This window comes from Salvelinus namaycush, chromosome 10, assembly GCF_016432855.1.
Source record: "Salvelinus namaycush isolate Seneca chromosome 10, SaNama_1.0, whole genome shotgun sequence".
NCBI classification, from domain to species: Eukaryota; Metazoa; Chordata; class Actinopteri; order Salmoniformes; family Salmonidae; genus Salvelinus; species Salvelinus namaycush.
Genome location: NC_052316.1, coordinates 1,848,168 through 1,874,497, shown reverse-complemented (window position 1 = coordinate 1,874,497; position 26,330 = coordinate 1,848,168). Strand labels below are relative to the sequence as shown.

Sequence of the window (26,330 nt, the reverse complement as noted above, 5' to 3'; positions counted from 1 at the left end):
TTAAGAATTATGTCTTGGCCTTTTTTAATTTGTTTAGAGAAAAACAAGAAAAATCGAGATATATATCGTGAATTGTCCAAACCTCTGAAAAAATGTAGATATTACTTTTAGGCCATATTGCCCAGCCCTACCTCCCCCTGTCCCTTTTTCCTCAGAACAGCCTCAATTCGTCAGGGCATGGACTCACTCTACAAGGTATCGAAAGCATTCCACAGGGATGCTGGCCCATGTTGACTCCAATGCTTCCCACAGTAGTGTCAAGTTGGCTGGATGTCCTTTGGGTGGTGGACCATTCTTGATACATACAGGAAACTGTTGTGTGGAAAAACCCAGCAGCGCTGTAGTTGTTGACACAAACCAGTGCGTCTGGCACCTACTACCATACCCCATTCAAAGGCACTTAAATATTTTGCCTTGCCCTTTCACCCTCTGAATGGCAGACATACACAATCCATATCTCAGTTGTCTCAAGGCTTAAAAAGTCCTTCTTTAACCTGTCTCCTCCCTTTCATCTACACTGATTGAAATGGATTTAACAAGTGACATCAATAAGGGATCATAGCTTTCAACTGGATTTGCGTCCCCACCCCATTGAAGTCAAAATGTAAAATGTTTAAGGTTAGGTTTAGGTAAGGGTTAAGGTAGGGACGTCCCAAGGATCCCATATAGAACTGACCAATTTAGAAGTAGCCCAAAAACCCGCAACTAATACATTTTCACCAGCGGCATCGTTATCAAAGTAGCCCAATTTGACGGGAAAACCACAGACATGGAAACCCTCCGATGTTCTCTGAAAAGTGTTTACCTCTGTTGCGTTTGAGGCAAAGATTTACCGCATTATTTTCTAATTCATTCCTCAATACGAATTATACTGCACCCTTCGCCCTTAAGAACTTACTTCGAAAAACAAACATCTTTACTTTAAAGAAAGAAACTCTACCCCACCCCATGCGGAAGGTCACAGGCATACCGAGGCAAAGATGTGTCAAACTGTTCCCTTACATACCTGGTAGTTCCTGAGATCAGCGATTTTCTCGTGCTGCACAGCCGAGTCGCTCCAGATGAGGTTGGCTGTCTCGTCCTCATCTCGGGTTTTCAGGAAGGCCATTTCATTGATCGCTATCCGAACTGGAGAAACAAATCAGAATTGAATAGTCACTAAGTTAGTCAAGTCATTAACCACTGGTCACGCCACATAATTTCAACGTGGATAATTGGGAAATATTTGGTTGAGACGTTGATTCAAAGAGATTTAAAACCAATTTTCACCCGCTCAAAAAGACAGCCAAAAATGTGTTGAATTTCCAATATGTTATCAATATGCTTTCAACCATTTAAAAGCACAGCAAAGTCCAAATGGGAATACAGTGTCAGATATTTTTTTTTATTTGTACAACATATTGTGTTATCACTTTAGAGACAAATTACCTGGATTACAGTTGAGATCACATTAAAAGTACATGGTGCATGTGATCAATGCCGTTCGAGATTCAGCACAGATTATTACGGCAATTGTGAAGACCTCCACAGACCTGCGACGAGCTATCCATGCTATCTTGAACATGCACGCTACACATAAGAAGAAATGTATAGTTACAGTAACCTCTAAATGTGGCCATGGATGTTACTCATTTTAAAGTTGAATGCTACATTAGTTTGTAAAATAGCCTTAATTTTTGGCTATTTAATGTATTACAAAAGTAACATGGAATTGTGTTTGGTTGACAACGCAACCAAATATCAACATTTAAAGGAGATGTATTTACTGCTTGGATAGTTCCATGTGTGCAACTGACTTAGTCTGGCTTTAATTCCAGTTTGTCTACAAATTAATCATCAAAATGTTTGTTCACGTCTCCATCTCAAACAAAACATTTTTTTAAAAAGTGGACTAAATCAAAACATTAAATGCACGTTGATGACTTTTTTCTAATCCAATGTAATTTTCTACCTAGATTCCGCGTCACAATACGTTGACAAATGACATAAAACAATGTTGATTCAACCAGTCTGTGCCCAGTGGGTAGACATTCATCTCACTAATAATAAGTAGGTTATCTCTATTCATATATTTTTTATTTTACTTCAGTAATGCATCTCAGGCTCTATTTTTGGCTGGTGGTGAAGAGGTGCAAGTGTCAGATGCAAGTTAGTTTGCAATTTCATCATGTAAAAACTGGAGCGCTGGCATTTTCCACCGCTTATGCCAGGTTCAGCAATTTACGCTGAGGTGGGAGGGGAGGCAATATTTAAAGGTGTGTTCTTAAAGACAAGCGCAAAAGTGAAAATGTCATGCGGTGCTGAAGGGAAGTTTCAAGACCCACCAAAAGCAGGTCTTAACAGTATGGATTAATAGTCTTAACGGGTGGATTTTGAGAACGGAAGTGCAGCCTATCCAGTCGCGACGCAAAGTGCCCATCGAACAAGAGATGTGCATTTTGTGCCGGTGAATCTGGTATTTAGAAACATAAAAAGCAATTGGTTTTCCCCCATTTCGTTTAATTTGATTAAAAACCAAGCATAGCCTACCCTCTCCTTAATCAAGGCCGGTTCAGCATCTTCGCATCTTTTTATTCTGGGCATGCATTAGCTAAGTAGCCTATGAATAAAGGGGTTTTATTCATCGGTTTTTGCCCTCATGCTTTTTTCATGATTCACAACTGCATACTTCATTTCGCTAGTTTTAAGTAGGCTATCCATCCGATACAATTCCATCCGATACAATTCACAGGAGCCTAGTATTTTGTATAGACGTGTGAATGTTACGGGCAAAGACATTTAGGCCTAGGTTTGCACACAGTGCCATAGAACGAGGGATGCGATTTATGATATCATGATTCTGACCCCATCCTATTTAGAAATGTTGTTGTTGTTTTACAAAACAGATTGCTTGTTTTTGTTTCATTTGATTAAAAACCAAGCATAGTCTCCCCTCAAGTTTGGGAGCAGCAAAACAGGAAGCGGACATCCCCTTTTTATGATTATTTTGCCAGCTCCCGTTATTATTTTGCCCATCATGAAACGAGAGATGACCCTCGTATTCAGAAGTAAAAGTAAGTGGCTTGTGAGAGACGACGTAGCCTAGTCGTCTCCCTACTGAATTTGAATCGTGGGAAAGCCAAATGAAAAATGTAATCAAACTCAATTGCCTTTTCTTATCCATTTTTTAAGTCCAAAAATCCAAAGAAAGATGGTGAATTGAACCCAGAACGAGCCAGAGAACTGTTAGTGTCGGAGGAGAGGAGTGAGAGGCAAACTGTTCCTGATGGCGATGCCTTAGCTAGCAGCGCTGCTAATCCCGCCAGTTCAGCATCACCACCGGCACCTCCACTAGCTAGTAGAGCTACTAGCGAGCCAGACTCAGCGGGAGAGGGAGACGGGGAGCTGGGGGGAGGGGGGCAGTGCATCCACCGACGAAGTGCTCGGAGCAAGTGCAATTTGAAGTTCAAGAACAAGCAAACGTATAACCCCTGGCGTGTCATGCAGAATTCAAAGTTGGGCATGCAAAAAGGTAGGGAGCCTGGGTCTAGAAACGGCTGTAGGGATTAAACTAGCAAACGAGTGAGTACATTAACATCATATGCCTCAGAAATTCAAAAAACACAAACAAAGAGCCCTCAGAAAAAAGGTTTGTGAACATGCCCGAACCAAGGCGCATTTGGTGGCAGCAAGCCTTGTAGACAAGGCTAAAAAGGACACCCTGGTTATAGTTAACACTCAAAATGAAGAACATTTACACTACAGCCAGAGTCTTGAGAACAGCCTTAGAAGGAGGCTAAACGTTACAGCCTCAGGCCTGCTCATGGCTTTGAGCAAGAAATTGACTCTCAGGAGTTAAATGGACTTGACATGGGGAAAGTCATTGTGGAAGGTTTTGAAAAATAAGGTAGGACATGTTTCTGTACTGTGAAGGTAATCTGAATATGTGCTTCCTATTATCACATAGGCAGAAGGCCTATATATTCCCATGTGTGTGTGACTCGTTTCAGGAAACGAGGCATATGTCGCGTATCCCTACTTCACAGGAACGCCATTTGAATATATTTCACATAGATTGCCAAAATCCTATCGAAAAGGTTTTGGAAAAACTGGGCCCAGATCAGTTGATGGAATTCCAATTAGTTTTTTGTAAAATGTATTTTGCGTTACATGCATTTTTAGCAAAGATGCAAATGTATCTACATGTAGATGATTGTACTAGGGTTGAGACAAATGGACACATTTTTTTACATTTAAACTGCATTTGTGGGGGGGGGGGGGGGGGGGGGGGTTCCAAAAAAATATATAAGAAAAATTCATACATTTCACAGGAATTCACAATTCAGTTGCGCTGCTGCCAACGACATAGTGGTGGAGAGTTGAACTCCTTGCATGTCGACTTCTGGGCTCGTCTTCCATTTCTGAGTGTCAAGATTAGAATCCGCTAGGAATCGATTTGGAAGATTCAGTATTTTTGGAACGGAAGAGACTGATTTGTACTTCCGAGAACACAAACAGTCGCATCTTTCATAGCGAGCTAGCGAGGGACAGAGAGAGGGGAGGGGCACCATATAGGCAGGTCGGCCACCAGGCAGAGAGTCAGAAACGTGCACTAGGCCTGTCTATCGGCAATGGGATGCTGTATCTTGCAATTTCATGGCTTGCAATGTCTCACAACTTCAGTAAAGCAGGTTATATCATCGATGAATAGGCTAGGATATTCTACACGTAACAGAGCAAAGACAGGTGAGTCCAAACAGTTGCAAAACGAAACAAGAGTTTCCATTGGACAAATTCAAAAATGTCCCTCCTCGTTTTTCTTCCGTTAGCTTCTATTTTAAGAAAAGTTTTGCAACAGAATCGGCGTAATGAATACGTCCCCAGGCGAGCCAGTGCGAGGGCAAAAATAACAAAATGTGGCGTGCATGTAGTGCATTTGGAAAGTATTCAGACCCCGTTACTTTTTACACATTTTGTTAAGTTATAGGCTTGTTCTAAAATTCCCCATCAATCTACACACAATACCCCATAATGACAAAGCAAATACCTTATTTACATAAGTATTCAGACCCTTTGCTATGAGACACGTAATTGAGCTCAGTTGCATCCTGTTTCCATTGACTATCCTTGAGATGTTTCTAAAACTTGATTGGAGTCCACCTGTGGTAAATTCAATTGATTGGACATGATTTGGAAAGGCAAAAACCTTTCTATATAAAGGTCACACAGTTGACAGTGCATGTCAGAGCAAAAACGAAGCCATGAGGTCGAAGTAATTGTCCATATAGCTCCGAGACAGGATTATGTCAAGGCACAGATCTAGGGAAGGGTACAAAAAAATGTCTTCAGCATTGAAGGTCCCCAAGAATACAGTGGCCTCCATCATTTTTAAATGGAAGAAGTTAGGAACCACCAAGTCTCTTCATGGAGCTGGCCGCCCAGCCAAACTGAGAAATCGGGGGAGAAGGGCCTTAGTCAGGGAGGTGACCAAGAACTCGGTGGAGAGTTTCAGAGTTCCTCTGTGGAGATGGGAGAACCTTCCAGAAGGACAACAATTTCTGCAGCACTCCACCAAGCAGGCCTTTATGGTAGAGTGGCCAGACGGAAGCCACTCCTCAGTAAAAAGGCACATGACAGCCCGCTTGGAGGTTGCAAAAAGGCACCTAAAGGACTCTCAGACCATGAGAAACAAGATTCTCTGGTCTGTTGAAACCAAGATTGAACTCTTTGGTCTGAATGCCAAGTGTCACGTCTGGAGGAAACCCGGCACCATCCCTACGGTGAAGCATGGTGGTGGCAGCATCATGCTGTGGGGATGTGTTTCAGAGGCAAAAATGGCTAAAAACCTGTTTTTGCTATGTCATTATGGGGTATTGTGTGCAGATTGAAGAAAATGTTAAATGTAATCCATTTCAGAATGTGGCTGTTTACGTAACAAAAAGGTGGAAAAGGTCAAGGGGTCTGAAATACTTTCTGAATGCACTCTATGTCTTGGAAATCTGTCTTGCATGCCTCGCAAATTCACCAAAGTAGCCTAAAGTTTGCCTCTTCCTCTCTGGTTTTATTTAAATTAAACAACTTTACCCAGGTCTTTCCTCCACAGAGGAACTCTGAAACTCTCTAGAGACAGCAGGAGCGGTAGAGATACTCTTAATGATCGGCTATGAAAAGCCAACTGACATTTACTCCTGAGGTGCTGACTTGCTACACCCTCGACAACTACTGTGACTATTATTAATTCACCATGCTGGTCATTTATGAACATTTGAACATCTTGGCCATGTTCTGTTATAATCTCCACCCGGCACAGCCAGAAGAGGACTGGCCACCCCTCATAGCCTGGTCCCTCACTAGGTTTCTTCCTAGGTTTTGGCCTTTCTAGGGAGTTTTTCCTAGCCACTGTGCTTCTACACCTGCATTGCTTGCTGTTTGGGGTTTTAGGCTGGGTTTCTGTACAGCACTTTGAGATATCAGCTGATGTACGAAGGGCTATATAAATACATTTGATTTGATTTATATTAATTTTTTTATTTCCCCTTTATTTAACCAGGTAGGCTAGTTGATAACAAGTTCTCATTTGCAACTGCGACCTGGCCAAGATAAAGCATAGCAATTTGACACATACAACAACACAGAGTTACACATGGAATAAACAAAACATAGTCAATAATACAGTAGAACAAAAAGAAAACAAAAAGTATATATATAGTGAGTGCAAATTAGGTAAGATAAGGGATTTAAGGCAATAAATAGGCCATGGTGGCGAAGTAATTACAATATAGCAATTAAAACACTGGAATGGTAGATGTGTAGAATATTAATGTGCAAGTAGAGATACTGGGGTGCAAAGGAGCAAGATAAATAAATAAATACAGTATGGAGATGAGGTAGGTAGATAGATGGGCTGTTTACAGATGGGCTATGTACAGGTGCAGTGATCTGTGAGCTGCTCTGACAGCTGGTGCTTAAAGCTAGTGAGGGAGATATGAGTCTCCAGCTTCAGAGATTTTTGCAGTTCGTTCCAGTCATTGGCAGCAGAGAACATGAAGGAAAGACGACCAAAGGAGGAATTGGTTTTGGGGGTGACCAGTGAGATATACCTGCTGGAGCGTGTGCTACAAGTGGGTGCTGCTATGGTGACCAGTGAGCTGAGATAAGGTGGGGCTTTACCTAGCAGAGACTTGTAGATAACCTGTAGCCAGTGGGTTTGGCGACGAGTATGAAGCGAGGGCCAACCAACGAGAGCGTACAGGTCGCAATGGTGGGAAGTGTATGGGGCTTTGGTGACAAAACGGATGGCACTGCATCCAGTTTGTTGAGTAGAGTGTTGGAGGCAATTGTATAGATGACATCACTGAAGTCGAGGATCGGTAGGATGGTCAGTTTTACGAGGGTATGTTTGGTAGCATGAGTGAAGGATGCTTTGTTGTGAAATAGGAAGCCAATTCTAGATTTAATTTTGGATTGGAGATGCCTAATGTGAGTCTGGAAGGAGAGTTTACAGTCTAACCAGACACCTAGGTATTTGTAGTTGTCCACGTATTCTAAGTCAGAGCCATCCAGAGTAGTGATGCTGGACGGGCAAGCAGGTGCGGGCAGTGATCGGTTGAATAGCATGCATTTAGTTTTACTTGTATTTAAGAGCAGTTGGAGGCCACGGAAGGAGAGTTGTATGGCATTGAAGCTCGTCTGGAGGTTAGTTAACACAGTGTCCAAAGAGGGGCCAGAAGTATACAGAATGGTGTCGTCTGCGTAGAGGTGGATCAGAGAATCACCAGCAGCAAGAGCAACATCTTTGATGTTTACAGAGAAGAGTGTCGGCCCGAGGATTGAACCCTGTGGCACCCCCATAGAGACTGCCAGAGGTCCGGACAGACAGGCCCTCCGATTTGACACACTGAACTCTATCAGAGAAGTAATTGGTAAACCAGGCGAGGCAATCATTTGAGAAACCAAGGCTATCGACTCTGCCAATAAGAATGTGGTGATTGACAGAGTCGAAAGCCTTGGCCTATCGTCTAATTCGTCTAGTTAGGCTATAACACAGAGAATAATATGTTTTGTGATAACTGCACTGCGATTTACATTTTGTGGAGAAAAAAAGTGTAAATATATTATATATATATATATATATATTATATATACACATACACACTGAACATAAATATAAATGCAACATGTAGTGTTGGTCAAATGTTTCATGAGCTGAAATAAAAGATCACAGAAATGTTCCACACGCATAAAAAGCTTATTCCTCTCAAATTTTATGCACAAATTGGTTTTATGCACAAATTTGATGCACAAATTGCCACACCATATCAAGAAGCCGATTAAACAGCATAATCATTACACAGGTGCACCTTGTGCCGGGGACAATAAAAGGCCACTCTAAAATGTGCATTTTTGTCACACAACACAATGCCATAGTTGTCTCAAGTTTTGAGGGTGCATGCAATTGGCATGGTGACTGCAGGAATGTCTACCAGAGCTGTTTCCAGAGAATTTAATTCTCTACCATAAGCCACCTCCATTGTCCTTTTAGAGAAACCGCAGACCACGTGTAACCACGCCAGCCCAGGACCTCCACATCTGGCTTCTTCACCTGCGGGATCGTCTGACACCAGCCACCCCGATAGCTAATAAAACTGAGGAGTATTTCTGTCTGTAATAAAGCCGTTTTGTGGGGAAAAACTCATTCTGATTGGCTGGGCTTGGCTCCCCAGTGGGTGGGTCTTTCTCCCAAGTGGGTGGGCCTATGCCCTTCTAGGCCCACCCATGGCTGTGCCCCCTGCTCAGTCATGTGAAATCCATAGATTAGGGACAAATTAATTTATTGACTGATTTCCTTATATGAACAGTAAAATCTTTAAATTGTTGCATGTTGAGTTTATATATTTTTTCAGTATACATAGTTTTTCAGTTTTTTTTCCCTTCTTAATGCTAAGGATCCCAATTTCGTTTAAACGTTCACATCCCTAGCATGTACATACATTTGCGTCTTTGCTCAAATGCATATTATTGTCACGCTGGTGTAAATGATTTGGAGACAGGTGCAGGAATACATTATCTGGGTAGTTAATACACTCAAAACAAACACGCATACAAAACACTGGGATGTACCCAAACAAAAGAGCGAGGGTAAACCTCGTAGAACGACACAGGGTGAGACCCGAAACACACAAAGCACAAAACACGAAGCACAGGCTGAGACAACCCTTAGATACTGACACGACCAACGGACATGGGAACAATAAATCGACAAGACGATGGTGAACAAAGGGCACACTTATACAATTACTAATCAGGGGAGAATATGGGGACCAGGTGTGTGTAATGACACAGTTCAGTTCCTAGAGGCCGGTGACGTAGACCTCCGAAACTGGTGCACGGAATGAGCAACAGTACCCGGAGGGATCCGTGACAGTTAGGCCTGACAATATTCCAGAAATGCATGGCTATGACATCTAATCTCCAGGTTGGTTCCTAATTCGACTTCTTAAATTCAACTTTTTACATATTGAGAAATGGATTACAATTATTTTGGCTACCAAGCAAAAACTGTGTCAGTAGCTAAGTTTCCATCCAATTGGCGGCAGATTTTCATGCAAATATTCTAAAATCTGCATCAATAAATGTTCCAAACAGTGGTTAGTTTCTACCAAACTGACTTGTTTTGGACACAAATCAGTGTGTGATGACAGTAATGCAAACCGAATAAAAATCTAGAGTTCAATGTGTTTCCATCACATTTTCAACTCTTCCGATAAATAGTTTTGTCACAAAAACTGTTGCGTAAAATACCAAATGTGCCTACTCTGTGCCTTGGCATGTGCGCCCTAGCCAACAGCTCGCAGATAGCGCAGGTAGTAGGCTGTGTGGGTAGACTAGAGTCGACATGATTACTATGGATAAGAATATGTTAACTTGTCAAACAGCAGTCAAGCATCGATCATCATGTCACCAGAATAAGACCCCCAATATTTATTGGAAAGGCGCATCAAACTCATCACCATGCACTTTCACCACCCCTGTGAAGTTCATTATAACTTATTTCATCTGTAGCCTAATGAACTGCATGGTTTCCCTAGCTGTAGTGACTCCACGTTTACTTCGATATGATGGTTATTATATCAATATTTGCACATAAAAAGGCATTTCCACCACCATTTCTCACATAATTAATTTGACTGTCGGCATTAATATAATTGTTTCCATCACAGTGTCATGATTTTTTTTATATACTCTATGACTTTACTCACATAAAAAATGTGGATGGAAATGTGGTTAGTGATATAATTAACATTGTGAAGGTGAGTATTTGAGTTTTTATGTATTTAAACAAAAACTATCAATCGTACAACGCTCCATATGTCAAAGTGTAGGTCTAGGTCTTGTGCTTCCGAGGAGTGGTATTATACGGCTCTACAGCGGATGGTTAGCGGTGTTATGGTGAGTTCGTAACCAAGTGGAAAGTGGGAATTTACCATATCAGGGAAAAATCCACTTGAACAGCCCTCAAACAGGTATTTACTAGTTAAATCAGCCTGAATCCCTTTGTGACAGGGGGAAGGGAAAGCTTGTGTGCAACAGGAAGGGGCAATTGAATGAAAGAGTCACAAAAAAATGTTTTTAATTGTTAAAACATTTCTAGCCTGTCTATCTATGGGCAACAGGGTTGACGTGTTATGCTCAACACGCCCATTTGTTCACCACAAAATACCAGGAAAGGGCCAAATAGTGTAAAAGCAGGTGAGCTGGTTCTACTCTATGATTTGACTATTAGATGTTCAATGTTTCATATTAAAATGAGAGTTCAGTTCACATAACAGGGTTGACCTTTAAAATGAGGGACAGACGTAAATGAATCACTAAATCACATGAAATAAATAATCATCTTTGGAAATTACTTTGTCAAAGCAACAAAATAGGGCTTTACAATAAGGTGAAAACTTTTTGAGTATTTTGGGGGGTTAGTAGGTTAAAATCTTCCTAAAAGGTCACAGAGGGTGCACGGAGGGACATGTTAAAATGCTGAATTGTCACTTTATAAAGTCTTTATTCATATTGAAAAACAGATTTTGTGAATTCTCCATGTGGTCTATATTAAAGGGCACTTAATTTCATATAGGCCTAACAGGCTTTTAAAATTCAATATTGGTGCATAAGTTCTACTTAACATATCAAAAGGACGCAAAAAGGCACTAATTTCATGGAAAAACCCAGTACACGTTAAGTTCTGCCTGTTGGACATTGGTTGCAATGCTCTCATCAAGTTGGTTTACTTGTCATATGCACATGAAAGACATGGAGTCACTACATTACGATAATGTATCATGTTTGCTCAGCAAGGAAGAAGCCACTGCTCCAAAACCGCAATAAAAAAGCCAGACTACGGTTTGCAACTGCACATGAGGACAAAGATCGTACTTTTTGGAGTAATGTCCTCTGGTCTGATGAAACACAAATAGAACTGTTTGGCCATAATGACCATCGTTATGTTTGGAGGAAAAATGGGGACGTTTGCAAGCCGAAGAACACCATCCCAACCATGAAGCACAGGGGTGGCAGCATCATGTTGTGGGGGTGCTTTGCTGCAGGAGGGACTGGTGCATTTCACAAAAAAGATGGAATCATGAGGGAGGAAAATGATGTGGATATATTGAAGCAACATCTCAAGACATCAGTCAGGAAGTTGAATCTTGGTCGCAAATGGGTCTTCCAAATGTAAAATGACCCCAAGTATACTTCCAAACTGTGGCAACATGGCTTAGGGACAACAAAGTCAAGGTATTGGAGCGGCCATCACAAACCCCTGACCTCAATCCTATAGAAAATTTGTGGCCAGAACTGAAAAAGTGTGTGCGAGCAAGGAGGCCTGCAAACCCTACTCAGTTACACCAGCTCTCTCAGGAGGAATGGGCCAAAATTCACCCAACTTATTGTGGGAAGCTTGTGGAAGGCTACCCGAAACAACTGACCCAAGTTAAACAATTTAAAGGCAATGCAACCAAATACTAATTGAGTGTATCGGACCCACTGGGAATGTGATGAAAGAAATAAAAGCTGAAATAAATCACTCTATTATTATTCTGATATTTCACATTCTTAAACTAAAGTGGTGATCCTAACTGACCTAAGACAGGGAATTCTTACTAGGATTGAATGTCAGGAATTGTGAAAAACTGAGTATAAATGTATTTGGCTAAGGTGTATGTAAACTTCCGACTTCAACTGTCAACTGAGATATTCCAAATGCCTGAATCGCAAGACTCAAGGTTTTGTTATTTTTCATTTTTATGAGCTTTTATGTCTGCTTGTTCTCCTGGTGTATTTTTGGTCTCGTCTCTTTCGCTCCTTCTGTTCTGTGTGCAACTTCGCAATTCCACCAGAGATTATATAATGACGAGATGTTCATGTCTCCACCCGAACAATGGGAGTCATCCCAAAGGCGACAAGCGTAGGTCAAAATAAGCCCATAGTAATGCTTTGGGCTTATTTTGGACAGATTTTGGAGAGAGTTAAACGTCTCGCTTCGCGTCTTTTCTCTCTGCTTACACACACGCCAAGCCCCTCCCCCTCACAACTATAAAGATGACCTGTCTGACAAGACGATTCAACTCGCTATTTGCATTTGAGGTTTGGTCCAACACAATTGGTCACATGGACACCGAAACACATTAAGACATGATTTTACTGTAACGGGAGAAGTTAACCCTTTGGATGTCTCAACTACTAAAATTGCGTACAGAACAGACACTACTAAAACAGGAGTATCAATGAACATTTGTTCTGGAAAATGAATGCTCAGTTTGTTGCGGTTCCGCTATAGCAGCATTTCAGCCATAGACTGTTATACTAGTTGTCTAGTCTGTGTTTTATAAATGTGCAATAAGCATAAAAATATGCATTTGTATCAGGAATTGGAAACTCGTTCTCATTTTGAGAAATAAGGTAGGCCACTTCATTTCAACATGTTAGCTAGCAAATAGATCCAAGTTGGCTAAACTTGAAATATAAAGACTAGCTGGCTACGCACTAGAATGTGGATGCGTCGAATACAACAGGTGAAATGCCTACTCACAAGCCCTTAACCAACAATGCAGTTCAAGAAATAAGAGTTAATAAATATTTACTAAATAAACTGAAGTGAAAAAAATCTATCAAAAAGTAACAAAATAAATGTACATAACAATAGCGAGGCTATATACAGGTGGTACCGGTACCGAGTCAATGTGCGGGAGTACAGGTTAGTCGAGGTAATTTGTAAAGTGACTGTTGTGCCTTCTTCACCACACAATCTGTGTGGGTGGACCATTTCATTTTGTCAGTGATGTGTACGCCGAGGAACTTGAAGCTTTCCACTGATGGATTCTGGGTACTAACTCACTAAACTTGGGATAAGGTAATTATCAGGTATCCTATTGAAATATTGAGTGCTTAGGTTTAGACTTCTACACCAGAAGATAATGGTTATCTGTAGGAAGAAGGTATATAGTGTGTGCAATTAAACTTGGAATGTACGGAGTGTAGGGAAAGCAATCACATGTGGCAGGCATTGATAAGGAGAGAGAGCCATGGATTAGTGATGAAGGGGGTCGAGGTCAGGTCAGGTCATGTCATGTTAAGGGAGAAAGAAAAGTTTATGACCGTATCACTTAGTTTCCTGCCTAGCAGTAAAGATACAATGTTTGTTCAGATGTGTAGGAGACTCAGCCAAGGGAAAAGGGTTAAATATCTGTGCTTGCGTGAACAATGTATTTGTCTAATGCAGCTGTATTGATCCTCTTAAACTTGGTTTCAGCTTTCATAGTGTCTGTCCAGTTTTTACTCTGAGAATTAGAACCTAACACCACCTTCTCCACCGTGGTCCCGTCAATGTGGACAGGGGGGTGCTCCCTCTGCTGTTTCCTGAAGTCCACAATCAGCTCCTTTGTTTTGACGACGTTGGTTGAGAGGTTATTTTCCTGACAACACACTCCCAGGGCCCTCACCTCCTCTCTGTAGGCTGTCTCGTCATTGTTGCTAATCAGGCCTACTACTGTTGTGTCGTCTGCAAACTTGATGATTGAGTTGGAGGCGTGCGTGGCCGCGCAGTCATGGGTGAACAGGGAATACAGGAAGGGGCTGGACATGCACCCTTGTGGGGCCCAAGTGTTTAGAATCAGTGAAGAGGTGTTGTTTCCTACCTTCACCACCTGGGGGTGGCCCGTCAGGAAGTCCAGGATCCAGTTGCACAGGGCGGGGTTTAGACCCAGGGCTTCAAGCTTAATGATAAGCTTGGAGTGTACTATGGTGTTGAATGCTGAGCTGTAGTCAATGAACAGCATTCTTACATACTGTAGGTTTTCATCTTGTCCAGATGGGATATGGCAGTTGGCAGTGGGATGGCGATTACATCAGCTGTGGATTTATTGGGGCGGTAAGAAAATTGAAGTGGGTCTAGGGTGTCAGGTAAGGTAGAGGTGATATGAACCTTGACTAGTCTCTCAAAGCACTTCATGATGACAGAAGTGAGTGCTAAGGGCCGATAGTCATTTAGTTCAGTTACCTTGGCCTTCTTGGGTACGGGAACAACGGTGGACATCTTGAAGCATGTGGGAACAGCAGACTGGGATAGGGAGAGATTGAATATGTCCGTAACCACTCAAGCCAGCTGGTCTGCGCATGCTCTGAGGACGCGGCTAGGGATGCCGTCTGGGCCGGCAGCTTTGCGAGGGTTAACACGCTGAAATGTCTTACTCATGTCGGCCACGGGGAAGGAGAGCCCACCGTTCTTGGTAGCGGGCAGCGTCGGTGGCACTGTGTTATCCTCAAAGCGGGCTAAGAAGGTGTTTATCTTGTCCGGAAGCAAGACGTCAGTGTCCACGACATGGCTGGTTTACCCTTTGTAGTCTGTGATTGTCTGTAGACCCTGCCACATACGTCTCGTGTCTGAGCCGTTGAATTGCGACTCCACTTTGTCTCGGTACTGACGTTTTGTCTGTTTGATTGCCTTACCATGATAGTTTGTTGGTGATGTGGACACCAAGGAACTTGAAACTCTCGACCCGCTCCACTTCAGTCCCGTCGATGTTATTTCCTTAAGGGGCCGATCCTTAAGAGGTTTTAATTTCCTATAGTCCACGATCAGCTCCTTTGTCTTGCTCACATTGAGAGAGAGGTTGTTGTCCTGGCACCACAATGCCAGGTCACTGACCTCCTCCCTATAGGCTGTCTCATTGTTGTCGGTGATCAGGTTGTGTCGACAGCAAACTTAATGTTGTTGGAGTGGTGCTTGGCCACGCAGTCGTGGGTGAACAGGGAGTACAGGAGGGGACTAAAAAAGCACCCCTGAGGGGTACCAGTGTTGAGGAGCAGCGTGGCAGACGTGTTGTTGCCTACCCTTACCACCTGGGGGCGGCCCGTCAGGAAGTCCAGGATCCAATTGCAAAGGGAGGTGTTTAGCCCAGGGTCTTTAGCTTAGTGGGGAGCTTTGTGGGCACACTGAGCTGTAGTCAATGAACAGCATTCTCACAAAGGTGTTCTACATTTTTTTACCTTTATTTAACTAGGCAAGTCAGTTAAAAGCAAATTCTTATTTAAAATGACGGCCTACCCCGGCCAAACCTGGATGACGCTGGGCCAATTGTGCGCCGCCCTATGGGACTCCCAATCAAGGCCAGATGTGATAAAGCCTGTTCCTTTTGTCCAGGTGGAAAAGGGCAGTGTAGAGTGCGATTGAGATTGCATCATCTGTGGATCTGTTGGGGCGAATTGGAGTGGGTCTAGAGTTTCTGGCATGATGGTGTTGATGTGAGCCATGACCAGCCTTTCAAAGCACTTCATGGCTACCGACCTGAGTGCTACGAGGCGGTAATCATTTAGGCAGGTTACCTTCGCTTTCTTGGGCACAGGGACTATGCTGGTCTGTTCGAATCATGTAGGTATTACATGACCCGGCCAGGGAGAGGTTGAAAATGTTAGTAAAGCCACTCTCCAGTTGGTCCGCGCATGCTTTGAGTACACATCCTGGTAATCTGTCTGGATTTGTGAATGTTAACCTGTTTAAAGATCTTGCTCACATTGGCTACAGTGAGCATTATCACACAGTCGTCCGGAACAGCTGGTGCTCTCATTCATGCTTCAGGGTTGCTTGCATCGAAGCGAGCATAAAATACATTTAGCTCGTCTGGTAGGCTTGCGACACTGGGCAGCTCGTGGCTGGGTTTCCCTTTGTAGTCCGTAATAGTTTTCAAGCCCTATCGCATCCGACGAGCGTCAGAGCCAGTGTAGTAGGATTCAATATTAGTACTGTATTGATGCTTCGCCTGTTTGATAGTTCGTCTGAGGGCATAGCTTGATTTCTTATAAGCGTCCGGATTAGTTTCCCGCTCCTTAAAAGCGGCAGCTCTAGCCTTTAGCTCCATGTGGATGTTGCCTGTAATCCATGGCTTCTGGTTGGGAAATGTACGTACCATCACTACGACGTCGTCGATGCACTTATTGATGAAGACGGTGACTGAGGTGTTATACTCAATGCCATTGGATGAATCCCGGAACATATTCCAGTCTGTGCTAGCAAAACAGTCCTGTAGCGTAGCATCCGAGTCATCTGACCACTTCCGTGTTGAGCGAGTCACTGGTATTTCCTGTTTTAGTTTTTGCATGTATGCAGGAATCAGGAGGATATAATTATGGTCAGATTTGCCAAATGGAGGGGGAGGTAGAGCTTTGTATGCTTCTCTGTGTGTTGAGTAAAGGTGGTCTAGAGTTGTTTTTCCTCTGGTTGCACATGTGACACGCTGGTAGAAATGAGGTAAAACGGATTTAAGTTTGCCTGCATTAAAGTCCCCGGCCACTAGGAGCGCCTCTCCTGGATGAGCATTTTCTTGTTTGCTTATGGCCTTATACAGCTTGTTGAGTGCGTTCTTAGTGCCAGCATTGGTTTGTGGTGGTAAATAGACGGCTACGAATAATATAGATGAAAACTCTCTTGGTAGATAGTGTGGTCTACAGCTTATCATGAGTTATTCTACCTCAGGCGAGAAATACCTTGAGACTTCTTTAATATTAGACATCGCGCACCAGCAATTATTGACAACTAGACACACAACCCCCGCCTCAGTTTTGACTTGAAAATGGCTGTCTAGCAATGATCAACAACCAACTTGACAGCTTGAATATTTTTTTTAAAGAATAATGTGTATAATCCAGGTGTGGGATTAAAGTTGTTAGAAAGACTACCCAGAAAGACTCACAGCTGTAATCACTGCCAAAGGTGATTCTAGCATTGACTCAGGGATGTGAATAGTTATGTAAATGACATATTTCTGTATTTCATTTTCAATACATTTGCAAATATTTCTAAAAACATGTTTTCACTTTGTCATTATGGGGTATTGTATGGAGATAAAAATATATATATTTCAAACATTTTGAATTCAGGCTGTAACCCAACAAAATGTGGAATAAGTAATACGTTCCTCAGGCACTGTTCTATGAACCGGGGTCTCGTGACCACATTTTAAAATCACCCGACGCCACATGGGGTCACAATCGTTAGTTTGGGATATGACGCCTTAGTCACTAGTAGTCACACCCTTGTTGTGGCATTTTTTGACATACACGTTTCCCCACTGTAAATGAGGCGGCGGCTGTAGAGGCGGCTTTCATATTTAGATTTCCCTATGCACCCCTAGTTTATCCCTTTACTTAGAATGCCGACAGCTCATCAGTCAATCACCCCCAACTTTCTGTGCAATCAAGAGACGTTCTCTTTAGCCTGCTCGTTGTAGGTCCTGCCTCCAGTCAGTGAGTTGCGGTGAAGACAGAACAGACCGTTCGTTTCTCCACGGAAGTACCGTAAAACTTAAATTAATAGCCAGGCGCTTACTAGGGACAGGCTTCAATTAGAGCAAGGCGTCTATTTCCTTCATGCACACAGCTTTTGCTTATTTGCATAGTTAATTGTTTAATTGCAGCATTTTAATACATTTCTTCATTACCTCCACTAACGCGTTATCATTTACACACGGTTTCTTTTGTCTTAGTATGTATGGCTCTATTTAAAAAATGTAAAACAACATTCCATGACAGAATAATTATTCTCCTCTTTGACTATGCATTTTCGGCAGTTCTTACTTTCGCAACTAGACGGTCGATTTCTGCAGATTTGTACTCCCGAAGTTGGTGACTGTTTTTGTGCTTGCCATTTTGCTAGCAGTTCTCAGCTGTTAGCAGCCAATGGCGAGCAGTTTCTTACTGGCGATAAAAAGGCATGATTGCCATCATTTTATTTGAGTCATTACTGAATTATTTAATGTCACATATCAAAGATTAAACCTTGCAAACAATTAATGGTAATTCATGGTAACCTCAAAAACAATTAATTTAGACCCAGCGTTGCCCAGCTATTAAAAGGGATAGGGCATTATCACTTTTATACAACAAGTTACCAACATATTCAACTAATGATTAACATATTTTCATTAAAAAATGTGATTAATTTATTCATACTGCTTCATCCTTCCACAAGCTATAGCCCCGACACAAATCTAGGGTTGCTACCCAAGCCGGCTGGTCGTTTGTTCTATTGGTTCGGTTGCTAGAGACACGACCCAGTCGTTCGGTCTTTTAGTTCTGTATCTATGGACGCGACCCATTCGTTCTTTCTAAATGTTCCATTGCCATACTGGCTGGCAACGTTATTATCCCTTACTTGCTAGCTAGCCAACTACGGCTAACATAGTCACGTCAAAATGTGCAGCCAGAATAACAGCAAAGTAGCCAACAACACAGCTAACGCAATCACTTCAAACTGAAGCCGGAAAGGTTACAAACTAGCTGCACATCATTTCACATTTTTCAATGACGTTTCTTTGTATATATCCATAAAAATTATGCCATCTGATTCATGATGTTTCGTCCTGACACGTTCATTACTATGGGACAGCTGGAGATCGAATTTGAATATGGAAACAATATTGCAAATGTTGGAGAGATAGACAGCAAGGTTTATAAAAATCTCCACTGTTGAAAACTAAATGTTAGTCTAAAAGAAATGTGAAATAATGTCTAAACTCAGCACAAAAACGAACATCCCTTTTTCAGGACCCTGTCTTTCAAAGATAATTCGCAAAAATCCAAATAACTTCACATATCTTCATTGTAAAGGGTTTAAACACTGTTTCCCATGCTTGTTCAATCAACCATAAACAATTAATGAACATGCACCTGTGGAACGGTCGTTAAGACACTAACAGCTTACAGACGGTAGGCAATTAAGGTCACAGCTATGAAAACTTAGGACACTAAAGAGGCCTTTCTACAGACTCTGAAAAGCACCAAAAGAAAGATGCCCAGGGTCCCTGCTCATCTGCGTGAACGTGTCTTAGGCATGCTGCAAGGAGGCATGAGGACAGCAGATGTGGTCAGGGCAATAAATTGCAATGTCCGTACTGTGAGACGCCTAAGACAGCGCTACAGGGAAACAGGACGGACAGCTGATCGTCCTCGCAGTGGCAGACCACGTGTAACAACACCTGCACAGGATCGGTACATCCGAACATCACACCTGCGGGACAGGTACAGGATGGCAACAACAACTGCCCGAGTTACACCAGGAACGCACAATCCCTCCATCAGTGCTCAGACAGTCCGCAATAGGCTGAGAGAGGCTGGACTGAGGGCTTGTAAGGGCCTGTTGTAAGGCAGGTCCTCAACAGACATCACCGGCAACAACGTCACCTATGGGCACAAACCCACCGTCGCTGGACCAGACAGGACTGGCAAAAAATGCTCTTCACTGACGAGTCGCGGTTTTGTCTCACCATGGGTGATGGTCGGATTAGCGTTTATCGTCGAAGGAATGAGCGTTACACCGAGGACTGTACTCTAGAGCGGGATCAATTTGAAGGTGGAGGGTCCGTCATGGTCTGGGGCGGTGTGTCACAGCATCATCGGACTGAGCTTGTTGTCATTGCAGGCAATCTCAACGCTTTGCGTTACAGGAAAGACAGCCTCCTCCCTCATGTGGTACCCTTCCTGCAGGCTCATCCTGACATGACCCTCCAGCATGACAATGCCACCAGCCATACTGCTCGTTCTGTGCGTGATTTCCTGCAAGACAGGAATGTCAGTGTTCTGCCATGGCCAGCAGAGAGCCCGGATCGAAATCCCACTGAGCATGTCTGGGACCTGTTGGATCGGAAGGTGACGGATAGGGCCATTCCCCCCAGAAATGTCTGGCAACTTGTAGGTGCCTTCGTGGAAGAGTGAGGTAACATCTCACAGTAAGAACTGGCAAATCTGGCGCAGTCCATGAGGAGGAGATGCACTGCAGTACTTAATGCAGCTGGTGGCCACATCAGATACTGACTGTTACTTTTGATTTTGACCCCCCCTTTGTTCAGGGACACATTATTCCATTTCTGTTAGTCACATGTCTGTGGAACTTGTTCAGTTCATGTCTCAGTTGTTGAATCTTGTTTTGTTCGTACAAATATTTACACATGTTAAGTTTGCTGAAAATAAACGCAGTTGACAGTGAGAGGACATTTAATTTTTTTGCTGAGTTTAGATGCTTTTTATAGTGGAGATCAAGTTTATAAATTGCTTGGTTGGGACAGTGGTGAGACAGTGGATTGCGCAGTCAGATGGAACAGAGTAAAACGGCATTTTAACTTCATAGATTTTTCCGGTGGTAACTTGTGGAATAGACACCGGGGAACGCGGTTTTAACCAATCAGCATTCAGGATTAGACCCACCCGTTGTATAAAGTTGTATAAGTGAGTGCACTCGCTCTGTCTGCCATTCTACGGTCAGTATGCAGTTTATTGCACTGTGGGCCACTTTATAGTTTACTGTCAATGTTAGCATACTAGAACTGTATTGTGGAGCAGTGTATAGACTGCAGTTGTATTCTGCTATTGTCATTTAGTTCCTCTTATACTGCAAAATCCTTCTAGTTAGATCTAATAGAAGCCGATTACATACAGCATATCATTTTAAGTCAGTATTGTATTCACATCTGTGTGAAGCCATATTTCATTATGTTTACATTGCATACTGTAGTAGGCTAAGCTGATTAAGCTTTTATACTGCATGCATCTTCTAGTCATAATTGCATATTATTCCTTTTTCTATTGCTTGTAGAACCACATCCTACAGTTCATTAAAGAACCTTAAAGAGTACCAGTGTGTGGTTCATGGTGGTGAGGTGACATGCCAATTAAGACAGCATCCGTAGTGCTCTACCCGGCAGCCTTGTAGTGATTCAATATATCCAACCTAGCTTAGGTATCTGAACACAGGTTTCCCCTGCCCTATTTTACAAAAAAGATAAATAAATGGCCCATAATGTATTCAAATCCCAGTGGAAACCCGAAGTATGAGAGATAGGTGGCTGGCGCACTTAGACATTAATCCAATGACTGACTATTCATTATTCAGTGACTAATTAAAAATTCATATGCCATAACGAAACAACGTATTAATTCATTTCTTGAAAGCTTTGGCAAACCTGGAGATGCTGGACCTAATGTTGCGTAATTGCACTTTAACAAGTACAAATCTTTCCAATGTGACTGTGACAGTCCAATTACACTGGAATGTCTAATGGCATTCGGCTAACCTAAAGCAAAAAAACTATGTGGGTTTGTCTGTTCCCTGAGCTGGGAGAACATAGTGTGAAGACCGGTGGGGCCAGGATTCGATCCCTCGCTGGCAGGGGGATTGCATATATGCCAAGGGCCGCAGCCTTAACGGCTCCACCACTATTATGTTCCATCTTTCATCATTACCTTTAATGATATACATTTTGAACAGGTGCAAGATTAGCTCTAGTAGAAATGCTTAGTCCATCTGGTCCTTCATGTTCATTTGCTACACTAGACGCCCGCTATGGCTACAATATGGCCAGAATGAGAGTCTCTGCACAGCGAGAGAACAGATTCACAGCACGACTTACAACTACAGTACCCACCACAACATCCCTCTACCCATCAACCTCTCTCTGTGTTGCTGACTCCATACTTTAGTCGGTGGTGGGTTCACCCCTGAGATACCATCACCCAATTTACAGAACACTTGAAAAGCGCTTACTCCTCTTTTACCTTCCTTGGGGAAAAATCCACTGCCAGGTTCAATCACTTCACTCGAGAATGTGTTGAATCGTCTTGGATATTTTTTTCGAACGCTTGACTCAATTAGTTATTGTTTTTCAGAGTTTCAAAAACAAACGCAATGCTCAAATGGTTTGCCAAATCAGATGGTTCAATTCATTTTTTCCGTACATTTACTGCGGCTTTTTGGGTCACCACTTAACACCAGCCAGCGATTACACGAGCCAGAAACACAAGAAAACTCCAGTTTTAGGTGGGTCACTCCATAAAAAATGTGCCAACCCACTGAGCGAGCGTTCGCCTGAATATGAGAAACGGTCTATAGGATCACATTTGTTTGCTTTGAATGAACAAATTTCCCCCCTACAATTTAAAGATGAAGCTAACATCACAACTCCGTGGCCTTGTGGTTATCGTGCCCACCCCGAGATTGGACGGTTGGATGTTCGATCCCCAGCCGAGTCTTACCAAAGACTGTCAAAATGGGACCCGGTGCGTCTCTGCTTGGCACTCAGCATTAAGGCGAAATATTAGAGGTAAGTCCCTGCGATAGATAGACTAGCATCCTGTACTTGTACATCAAGCTGCCTCACGCTACAGAAACGGGAGACAGGCTCCTATGTATGAGCCATTCTGGCCCGCTCGTGCAAGGCATCTTAACATCACAACACAAAGCACAATATTCCCTCATACCGATTTCATATTTGGTGCCAGCCACGTTGGCCGTAATGGTCCCCTTCTTCTTGGTGCGGACCTTCCTTCTCCCACTGATCTGGTGGGAGCCCGCAGATGGCCCGTTCATGAGGGACGGTCCTTGATCCTCTGAAGGAGGGAGCCACAGTACAAGATTAGCTACAGTACAGGGGTGAATTCACTACGAACCAAAAAAAGCAAACGGGCAGAAACTCTAGTTTTCGATGCAAAACATTTTCCTGTTGTAAAACGTTTTGCTACGATGTGCACTAATTAATAACCCCAGTACAGGGTGGGAGGATAGGATGTAGTGATTGGTTGGTTGGATATTCGTACAGCCATTGTCTACAGTCCAGTTGTGACTCAATTGGATGCAAACAGACATACAAAAGGAAAAGAGAAAGGAGGCCCTGCTCTGTTATGCTGGAGGTGACCCTGCTATTATTATTCGCTGGGCGTGCATACATACTAGACATTGAGGCATTGTCAGGCCCCGCTATTGAGGCATCCATCGCAGTGTGTGTGTGTGTGTGTGTGTGTGTGTGTGTGTGTGTGTGTGTGTGTGTGTGTGTGTGTGTGTGTGTGTGTGTGTGTGTGTGTGTGTGTGTGTTTGAGAGATAGAGAGAGGAGGGCATCTCAGCTATATGAGGTAATTGTCCGTGTCAGGCCTGGAGAGTAAAGGTGTCATACTCACCTCCATCGTCAGGGGGAGAGGGCATCTCATGGGCCGGGGGATCAAAGGGGAGAACAGAGCACTCTGCCAGGCTAGCGGCCGAGGGGACACCGGGCAGGGCCCTCCAGAGACACTACTTATGTCTTCCCTGTCTGGACAAATTTGGTTACGGCAGCCCAGAGCGAGATCATCTGAGCACCAGCCTCTCCTCTTCCCTCAGTCTGGTCATGAAGGTAGTGAAGAGGGGACAGCAGAGGGGTGGAGGGGGGGACCGGGGAGTGGGACTCCTCCTTAGAATTCAGCACAGCCACAGTGCGTTTAGAGCCCGCAGAGAAAGTGATGGATGTGTCGGGTGTCTAGTGCCTGTGGAGGAAGAGAAGAAGAATACTTTTTTTTTTTTACAGCCAAGGTTGAGGAGGAGGAGAATAACTGCTGCTTGGCTCCATGCATGCTTTGCTCTTCGCTGCCCTGGACAACCTTTCGATGTGCAGCACGCACAGATCTCACACTATATAAATCAATCTGACACGAAGCGCTGTGTCCCAAATGGAACCTTATTCCCTATGTAGTGCAGTACTGTTGACGAAGGCACATAAGGTCCAGAGTAGTGCACTATATAGGGAATAGGGTGTCATTTGGGACACATCCGAAGCGTTGCTATGGAATGAGTTCACTGTGACAGAGCTTCACTGTATGGAGCTGCGTGACTGAATACTGCACCCCTCAGGCGCTATAGCAGACGTACAGTCATGTAGTAATTAATGCAATTCCGTAATCACAACTAGCCCATATACAGGACAGCTGCATGGGAGAGTCATTAAATATTAATGCGGCTGTCAAATAAAAGGGTTTCAGGCTTGTCCCTCTTCTCTCTCCACGTCTCGTGATCGTGCCATCTGTGCCCGTTAATGGCTTGAGTGAACACAATCAGATGCAACTGTTGTTGAAAAGTAAAAGGAGGCTATCAAAATATCTGTCGCTCATTTTCTTATTTTGTATGGTGTCAATTGTGATCAACAGTATTTTTTTTTTCGATTAACCATAGCTTATTTATTTCAACAACAAAAATGCCACTGTAGAGATCAACAGTAGCCTGTCGTGGTCATATTGTGAAATGCTCTTTAAGTGATTCGCACATTTGCCTACACGACACAGAAAGAACAACACAAACACACACACACACAAACACACACTACCAGCAAGCTAAAGCCAAGCAGCTCCATTGATTCCATCAAAATCAGCGTAATTAATTCAAATGGGAAAACAATCCAATCACATTACTCAAATCGCTCAATAACTCCCGGTCACTTCTATCCAAACAACGGGTTGCTGTGCTCTCTACCCTCTATTCACAGTGAGGATGGAGAGAGTGCAGCGGGGGGGGGGGGGGAAGAAAGGATGAGCTGAACTGCTGACACTACCTCTCCCCTGGGTGTTGTAGCCTACTGTTCTCTGTTTCTACCGAGAGATAGCCAGAGAGCATTCACCTCCCGGTGTCATATTACCCCTGTATGGCCCTGAGGCCCCAGGCAGATATAGGCTAGTGCCAAGGCGCTCACATTTTTTAGTTACCCCTACCCAATGTACAACCATGTTTGTTCATATTCCTAATATCTCCCATATATGAAATTAATGGTTGTGTAAAAATATTTCTCTGCAAAAGTAAATAGATATTGTGACATAACTGGCTGGAGGGTGGATGGGCCACATAAGCTCATGTAACCCAATATTGCAAGCTCTGATATTGCAACAGTTTAGAGAAAAAAAAGTAGTCAGTTGTCTGTCCTACGTACACAAACAAACAGCATTAGGATATCGTACTGCATCTTAGAAATATAGACCTGTAAGCGCAGAGATACAATATGCGGAAATGTAAACTATGAATATTTATGACGAATGTAAGCTTTACCTCTTCGTAGCTGATTTATAGACAACTGTCCAAGTCAAATTTGCTCTCATTCAGTGCTGTATCATCCGGCCTGACAAAAATACATACAGTTGCACATCTTTTTTGATATTTGTGGCTCGTGTAATCTGCTCTAAGGAAAACAAGTGGGCTCAGACAATTTGATTTTTTGGGGGTCCAAGGTTCCTTGAAAGATTGTTTTATTTTAGCCCCTACTCTTGTAGTCAGGGGCCACCCCAGATTATCTTTGGGGCCACCATGGATTTTGCGTCAAATGCAATATGGCTGCCATAATACCATTTGATGGAGGTTAAATCACATGTAAATCTGAATTTGGTAATCACGCCCATAGGGACTGTTTTGTTGTAAATCTAATTTATCCTGAATCCAATATGGCCCACATGATTACACTCAAACACCTTTGCCTGCGTATAAACCACAGTTTATTAGGTGCACCATCCCGTTCACAAAAATGATTTGCGCCTACAGTGAGTCATGTGGTCACGGTTTGCTATATAAAGCAGGCAGACAGGCATCGAGGCATTAAGTTACTGTTCGATTGAACATTAGAATGAGCAATACTAGTGACCTAAGCAACTTTGAGCGTGGTATGATCATCGGTGCCAGGCGCGTAACAGTTCCAGTATCTCAGAAACGTCCTCCTGGGCTTTTCACGCAGGACTGTGTCTAGGGTTTACCGAGAATGGTGCGACAAACAAAAAACATCCAGTCTGCGGCAGTCCTGTGGGCAAAAACAGCTTGTTGATGAGAGGTCGAAGGAGACAAACCTGCAAATAACGCTGCAGTACAACAGTGGTGTGCAGAACGGCATTTCGGAACGCACAAATCATCAGTCCTGCTATTGCAGCAGACGAACACACTGGGTTCCACTCCGATCTACTAAAAACAAGAAGAAGCGGCTCCAGTGGGCACGTGATCACCAACACTGGACAATTGATGAGTGGAAACACATTGTCT

General features: G+C 43.2%; 1 protein-coding gene across 1 annotated transcript in view; it reads right to left on the bottom strand.

Annotated features, from left to right (window-relative positions):
• Window positions 1-26,330, bottom strand: part of ttll7 (tubulin tyrosine ligase-like family, member 7) — a 110,909-nt gene that overhangs the window by 69,714 nt on the left and 14,865 nt on the right. The window contains exons 2-4 of the mRNA XM_039002058.1: window positions 23,468-23,809; window positions 22,774-22,902; window positions 1,007-1,128 (exon numbers count right to left, since the gene is read on the bottom strand). Of these exons, the coding sequence (XP_038857986.1) occupies window positions 1,007-1,128; window positions 22,774-22,902; window positions 23,468-23,492 (276 nt within the window). The 5' untranslated portion in view covers window positions 23,493-23,809. The remainder of the gene's footprint in view (window positions 1-1,006; window positions 1,129-22,773; window positions 22,903-23,467; window positions 23,810-26,330) is intronic.